Source organism: Engystomops pustulosus, chromosome 4 (assembly GCF_040894005.1).
Source record: "Engystomops pustulosus chromosome 4, aEngPut4.maternal, whole genome shotgun sequence".
NCBI lineage: Eukaryota > Metazoa > Chordata > Amphibia > Anura > Leptodactylidae > Engystomops > Engystomops pustulosus.
In genome coordinates this window covers 226233608-226241279 of record NC_092414.1, presented here as the reverse complement: position 1 = coordinate 226241279, position 7672 = coordinate 226233608, and the positions used below count along the sequence as shown (strand labels likewise).

The window sequence follows — 7672 nt, the reverse complement described above, 5'->3', positions numbered from 1 at the left end:
TTTATAAAACAATATAAACCATTTATTAGAGGCTCAGACTTTGGGCTCCGGATGTTCCCTCTCAGGGGAATGGGGCGTCCGGGGCGCGGTTGAAGCTGGCGTCCAGGAAGATGGTGAGGGTCCCCAGAGTATTAAAGATGATGAATGTCCAGAGGAAGAGGCGGTCCACCACCATGGCCACGTACTGCCAGTCCTCCTTCAGCTGCCGGGAGAGAGGGCGTAATCAGCCGTACATAATAACCCGGCCTCTAATAGTGTGCATTACAGTAGTATTAATACTCCAGCGCCAAATCTATAGGATTATAATACTGTTATTACTCCCCCGACAGATCTATAGGATTATTATACTATTATTACTCCCCTGACAGATCTATAGGATTATAATACTATTATTACTCCCCCAACATATCTATAGGATTATAATACTGTTATTACTCCCCCGATGGATCTATAGGATTATAATACTGTTATTACTCCCCTGATGGATCTATAGGATTATACTATTATTACTCCCCCGATGGAACTATAGGATTATAATACTGTTATTACTCCCCCGCCAAATCTATAGGATTATAATACTATTATTACTCCCCTGACAGATCTATAGGATTATAATACTGTTATTACTCACCCGACAGATCTATAGGATTATACTATTATTACCCCCCCGACAGATCTATAGGATTATACTATTATTACTCCCCCAATATATCTATAGGATTATAATACTGTTATTACTCCCCCAACATATCTATAGGATTATAATACTGTTATTACTCCCCCGACAGTTCTATAGGATTATAATACTATTATTAGTACCCCAACAGATCAATATGATTATTATAATACTATTATTATTACTGTTTGAGATATGAAAAAAATATCTCCCATCACAATGCATCCTGATAAACCCGGGACATTACCCATAGATCCGGGCACCGGGACGGTGGTATCTTCTTATATGTGTTATCCATGGACTCCTTCCTTCTAATATCAACTTTTACAGTTATGCTAATGAGTCTGAAGGGCTCCTTGGGCGTTTACCAGAGCCTGTCCGTTCTTTAGCTTCTACAGCTGTTACACTGTCTCCCCTTCTGATCTCTCAGCACTTCTTCCCCTCTTCTGTCTGATGTAATCTCACTCATGCACAGTGTAGCAGCCTGCACAAAGAGAACTACCCCAGAACCAGCGCCTTGGTCTACGAGTAATGTCCTGGGTTTATCAGGATGGAGTTTGATGGAAAACGTCCTATCACTGCTCTCCCAGTACTCACCGTATCGTAGTCCTCCTGCTCCTGCAGCTGCTGGGCCAAGTAGCGGATGGCACTGACCGCAGACTGAAGATCTGGAGGGAGAGTAAGACCCAAACTGGGTCCATCCAGGAACCACTTCATGTCTTTAGAGAAGGCCTCCGCCTGATACCTGTGCAGGGAGAACCCAAAATATCTATGTGAACTGATGACTTCTGTAATAATCTTATACTGCCTGTGTGAGCGGTGGTCACAGCCCTGCCCCCTGCCTGTATATCCTGTGTGAGAGGTAGTCACAGCCCCGCCCCCTGCCTGTATATCCTGTGTGAGAGGTAGTCACAGCCCCGCCCCCTGCCTGTATATCCTGTGTGAGCGGTGGTCACAGCCCTGCCCCCTGCCTGTATATCCTGTTTGAGAGGTAGTCATAGCCCCGCCCCCTGCCTGTATATCCTGTGTGAGCGGTAGTCACAGCCCCCCCCTGCCTGTATATCCCGTGTGAGAGGTAGTCACAGCCCCGCCCCCTGCCTGTATATCCTGTGTGAGAGGTGGTCACAGCCCCCCCCCCTGCCTGTATATCCTGTGTGAGAGGTGGTCACAGCCCCGCCCCCTGCCTGTATATCCTGTGTGATAGGTGGTCACAGCCCCGCCTCCTGCCTGTATATCCTGTGTGATAGGTGGTCACAGCCCCGCCCCCCTGTCTGTATATTCTGTGTGAGAGGTAGTTGTCGTCGCAGCTGTCCCCTGACAGTGGCATCCGTGGTGTAATATAACGGTTCTGCATTTAGTCATATATTTGTTTAAAGGGAACCTGTCATCAGAAATTGTCCTAATAAACCACTTTGTGTATATAATCCATCAGTTACACGTCTAGGTCATGTGTCTCTCCTGCCTCAGTGTAATCATGTAGAAAACTGGTGCAGACACTTTATAACATGTACAAGATACAAAGACCTTCTATCAGTATATAGTACCAGAAAACTGGTGCAGACACAACACATGTGGCCATTGTGATTTTCTGGAGTTGATGTTTTTAGCGCCATGTAATGTTCTTACCGTTCTGGTTTTGGGAAGATAAAGTCATTTTCTGGCCGGCGTATGAAGTACTCGTCTGCGTGTCGCGGAGCGGCTACTGTACGGGAGGTAGGTAGAGCCACCACTGGGGGTTCAGACTTTGGCCGACTGATTCCAAGATACCGGGGCAGAAGAAGGATAAAAATCTAACAACACAAGGATAAGATTAGTACAAGACAAGAGAAGACTTACCCAGAGCAGCACCCGCAAGAGAGAAGACCCACGGGCTCTACCTGCCGCACCCACTGGGGCATGTGATGGGTGTTTGGGGAGCGGTGGTGCAGGTTCAGGACGACCACGCTCAGGATGACAGAGAAGGTAACGAGGATCATGGTGAACATCAGGTAGTTGACAATGATGGGGACGGCCAACGAGGTCTCCGGGACCTTATCAGCCAAAAGCAGCAAGAAGACAGTCAGCGTGAGGAGGGCAAAAATAGAGAGGGTCATCTTCTCACCTGGAGGGAAGGAAAGCAGATGATGGAGAGAGTCAAGACAGTACAGACAGTCCGCCATGACCATCATCCCCAAGATGGTGAAGCTCACACCTTCCACACTCGCCACCTGTGGTACCAACCCAATGAAACCCTAGAAAGTGAATCCTGGGAGCAAAGGCTTGTTACCTGCATCCGGGGGCAGATAGAACACGAAGATGGCCAAGATGGTAATGAGGATGCAAGGAACGATGATGTTGACGATGTAGAACAGGGGTTTACGCCGAATAACCAGATAAAAAGTGATATCTTCATAGGTGGGGTCGGTGGGCAGGGTGTTCTTACGAGAAGATCGGTGACGGATTTCCCACTGGCCGTTTTCTGCAAGAAACACAATTGTGTGAACCACAGGACCTGGATGACCTGTGTGTGACCTCAGCATTATATATGTATCTATGTTATATATTAGATGACCTCACCGGTGAAGGTATTCGGGAAGATGACCACTTGGGTGATTTCCCTTCCTTGGGAGTCTCGAGGATGCTCCAGCGTGATCTCGTCCGCTTCATAGGTCTGAGACCGGAACACCATGCTGCAGTTCTGCCAGTCGAAAGGAAAGTACTCAACCTAAATGGTGGGGGTGGAGATGAAGCCATTAGGAGGACGAGTGACCACAACCATATAGAGACATGTCTACATTATCCCAGAGATCTGGCTACCACTACAGGAGAAGCCGTAGCCTCTCACCTCGATGCTGCAGCTGCTGTGATAGAGAGCTGGTGGGTGCCAGGTCACGTTCCCTTTCCAGTTCACGAGAACCTCCACCTCCAACGCAACATCAAATTCACCATCATTACTGCCAGAAGGGAGAAGAAGGAAGAGGTGGCCAAGAGTCCCGGAGCCAGAGGACCACCGATCTGTATCAGCCACATACTCACTTATTCATGAGGACGATATCCGGTTTCCACACCTGGTCTGAAGGGATCCGCAGGGTCTCAATCCCATGATATTGTGTGGGGTCCCAGGTCAGGCGATTATCATTCCAAGCCTGGAGGAATCGGATGATTAGAAGGTGGTGAGCAGAAGAATGTGCCATTACCCCATCAGTTACAGTGTGTGCAGCCCAAGGCCAGGAATGTGCGGGCCCCATGAAATAAGTGGCCCCAAGCCCCCGGATGGACCACAACCTACCAGATTCATGAAGCCCTTGGTCGTCAGCTCTTCATCTTTCTCATTCTATAGGAAAGAAAGGAAACGTGATGAAGACTCCCTTAGAGCGGTTGTGACCCATGTGACCCAATCCATAGAGGGAGGGGGCGGCTTGCCATAAGGACCAGGACCATGTGGTGTAGGACTAGGTGGTATCTGGGGCTCTGAGTGAGTGCTGCGCCAGCTTACCAGGCTGATGAGTTGGGAGAGGACCATCCCCACTTGGACGGGCACCTTCTCCTGAGGAGTTCTCGTAGGACGGACGTGAACATTGTAATTTTCAAACAACTTATCCCTCAGAGATCCTTCGGAGTGAGCGGCTCCGACCCCTGGTAATGATAAACGCGTCACATGACCAGTTTAGTTTCTTGGACCCTCTACAGTGTGCAGACCCCTTTCAACTCGAATAGGACTGTAATATAGTCTTCACCAATGGTAAGTTGATGTTGGTTGTTGTAGTACTATGTACAGTCTGTGTGTATCACAGTCACATTGGGGGTTGTAGTACTATACACTCACCGGCCACTTTATTAGGTCCACCATGCTAGTAACGAGTTGGACCCCCCTTTTGCCTTCAGAACTGCCTAAATTCTTGGTGGCATAGATACAACAAGGTGCTGGAAGCTCCTCAGAGATTTTGCTCCATAGTGACATGATGGCATCACACAGTTGCCGCAGATTTGTCGGCTGCACATCCATGATGCGAATCTCCCGTTCCACCACATCCCAAAGATGCTCTATTGGATTGAGATCTGGTGACTGGAGCCATTTGTGTCCAGTGACCTCATTGTCATGTTCAAGAAACCAGTCTGAGATGATTCCAGCTTTATGACATGGCGCATTATCCTGCTGAAAGTAGCCATCAGATGTTACAGGGTACATTGTGCTCATAAAGGGATGGACATGGTCAGCAACAATACTCAGGTAGGCTGTGGCATTGTACCAAGGGGCCCAAAGACACCATGACACCACCACCACCAGCCTGAGCCGCTGATACAAGGCAGGATGGATCCATGATACCACCACCACCAGCCTGACCCGCTGATACAAGGCAGGATGGATCCATGACACCACCACCACCAGCCTGAGCCGCTGATACAAGGCAGGATGGATCCATGACACCACCACCAGCCTGAGCCGCTGATACAAGGCAGGATGGATCCATGACACCACCAGCCTGACCCGCTGATACAAGGCAGGATGGATCCATGACACCACCACCACCAGCCTGAGCCGCTGATACAAGGCAGGATGGATCCATGACACCACCACCACCAGCCTGAGCCGCTGATACAAGGCAGGATGGATCCATGACACCACCAGCCTGAGCCGCTGATACAAGGCAGGATGGATCCATGACACCACCACCACCAGCCTGAGCCGCTGATACAAGGCAGGATGGATCCATGACACCACCACCACCAGCCTGAGCCGCTGATACAAGGCAGGATGGATCCAAATTCTGACCCCACCATCCGAATGTCGCAGCAGAAATCGAGACTCATCAGACCAGGCAACGTTTTTCCAATCTTCTACTCTCCAATTTCGATGAGCTTGTGCAAATTGTAGCCTCAGTTTCCTGTTCTTAGCTGAAAGGAGTGGCACCCGGTGTGGTCTTCTGCTGCTGTAGCCCATCTGCCTCAAAGTTGGACGTAGTGTGCGTTCAGAGATGCTCTTCTGCCTACCTTGGTTGTAACGGTGGCGATTTGAGTCACTGTTGCCTTTCTATCAGCTCGAACCAGTCTGCCCATTCTCCTCTGACCTCTTGCATCAACAAGGCATTTCCGCCCACAGAACTGCCGCTCACTGGATGTTTTTTCTTTTTCAGACCATTCTCTGTAAACCCTAGAGATGGTTGTGCGTGAAAATCCCAGTAGATCAGCAGTTTCTGAAATACTCAGACCAGCCCTTCTGGCACCAACAACCATGCCACGTTCAAAGGCCACAAATCACCTTTCTTCCCCATACTGATGCTCGGGAGAACTGCAGGAGATTGTCCTGACCATGTCTACATGCCCAAATGCACTGAGCTGCCGCCATGTGATTGGCTGATTAGAAATTAAGTGTTAACGAGCAGTTGGACAGGTGGACCTAATAAAGTGGCCGGTGAGTGTATATTTACATTAGATGTGTGTCACCATCATGTTGAGGGTTGTAGTACTATATATGTACAGTCGGTGTTTATTACCGTCATGTTGGGGTTTGTAGTACTATATATGTACAGTTGATGTGTATCACAGTCACATTGGGGGTTGTAGTGCTATATATGTACATTAGATGTGTGTCACCATCATGTTGGGGGTTGTAGTGCTATATATGTACAGTCTGTGTGTATCACAGTCACATTGGGGGTTGTAGTACTATATATGTACAGTCGGTGTGTATCACAGTCACATTGGGGGTTGTAGTGCTATATACGTACAGTCTGTGTGTATCACAGTCACATTGGGGGTTGTAGTGCTATATATGTACAGTCGGTGTGTATCACAGTCACATTGGGGGTTGTAGTACTATATATGTACAGTCGGTGTGTATCACAGTTACATTGGGGGTTGTAGTACTATATATGTACAGTCGGTGTGTATCACAATCATGTTGGGGGTTGTAGTGCTATATATGTACAGTTGATGTGTATCACAGTCACATTGAGGGTTGTAGTGCTATATATGTACAGTCTGTGTGTATCACAGTCACATTGGGGGTTGTAGTACTATATATGTACAGTCGGTGTGTATCACAATCATGTTGGGGGTTGTAGTGCTATATATGTATAGTCGGTGTGTATCAGAGTCACATTGGGGGTTGTAGTACTATGTAAAGTCGGTCAGTATCTCAGCCATGTTGGGGGTTGTAGTACTATATATGTACAGTCGGTCAGTATCTCAGCCATGTTGGGGGTTGTAGTTCCCCCTGGTCCTCTCACCTTGTAGCAGAGCTGTATACAGCAGAGTAACGGCGAGCAGTCTCCAGGTCTCCTCCATGTCTCTTCTGCTTGGGGCGGTCTCTGTGACGGACAGGACAGGGGGTCTTGCCTTGTCATTCACAAATCCTCAGGCAGCTGTCGCATGAGACCCCCCTCCCCTGCCAGACATTCCTGCACACGTATGTCACATACCTACCCGCAACTACACCCCACAGTGTACAGACCCCCACTCACTGTATACAAGAGAGGAACCCAGACCCCCCACTCACTGCCTACAAGAGAGGGACCCAGACCCCCACTCACTGCCTACAAGAGAGGGACCCAGACCCCCACTCACTGCCTACAAGAGAGGGACCCAGACCCCCACTCACTGCCTACAAGAGAGGGACCCAGACCCCCACTCACTGTATACAAGAGAGGGACCCAGACCCCCACTCACTGTATACAAGAGAGGGACCCAGACCCCCACTCACTGTATACAAGAGAGGAACCCAGACCCCCACTCACTGCATACAAGAGAGGAACCCAGACCCCCACTCACTGCCTACAAGAGAGGGACCCAGACCCCCACTCACTGCCTACAAGAGAGGGACCCAGACCCCCACTCACTGCATACAAGAGAGGGACCCAGACCCCCACTCACTGCCTACAAGAGAGGGACCCAGACCCCCACTCACTGTATACAAGAGAGGGACCCAGACCCCCACTCACTGCATACAAGAGAGGAACCCAGACCCCCACTCACTGCATACAAGAGAGGGACCCAGACCCCCACTCACTGCCTACA

The 7672-nt window shown here is 49.3% G+C and overlaps 1 protein-coding gene across 1 annotated transcript; it reads right to left on the bottom strand.

Moving 5' to 3' along the window:
- CHRNB1 (cholinergic receptor nicotinic beta 1 subunit) lies at positions 1 to 6971 on the bottom strand. The gene is made up of 11 exons (XM_072150082.1): positions 6886 to 6971; positions 4152 to 4291; positions 3945 to 3989; positions 3692 to 3801; positions 3501 to 3609; positions 3233 to 3380; positions 2943 to 3134; positions 2554 to 2777; positions 2303 to 2466; positions 1274 to 1421; positions 1 to 202 (listed from the first exon to the last, which is right to left on the bottom strand). Exons 1-11 carry the CDS (start codon positions 6941 to 6943, stop codon positions 62 to 64), a joined length of 1479 nt encoding a protein of 492 aa, XP_072006183.1. The 5' UTR covers positions 6944 to 6971; the 3' UTR covers positions 1 to 61.
- Positions 6972 to 7672: the final 701 nt, after the last annotated feature.

Coding starts and splice junctions, on each gene's coding strand:
- CHRNB1 (XM_072150082.1), bottom strand. CDS start 6,943: ATGGAGGAGACCTGGAGACTGCTCGCCGTTACTCTGCTGTATACAGCT. Junction 3,990..4,151: donor TCTCCCAACTCATCAGCCTG/GTAAGCTGGCGC, acceptor TCTTTCCTATAG/AATGAGAAAGATGAAGAGCT. Junction 2,467..2,553: donor TGCCCCAGTGGGTGCGGCAG/GTAGAGCCCGTG, acceptor TTGTGTTGTTAG/ATTTTTATCCTTCTTCTGCC.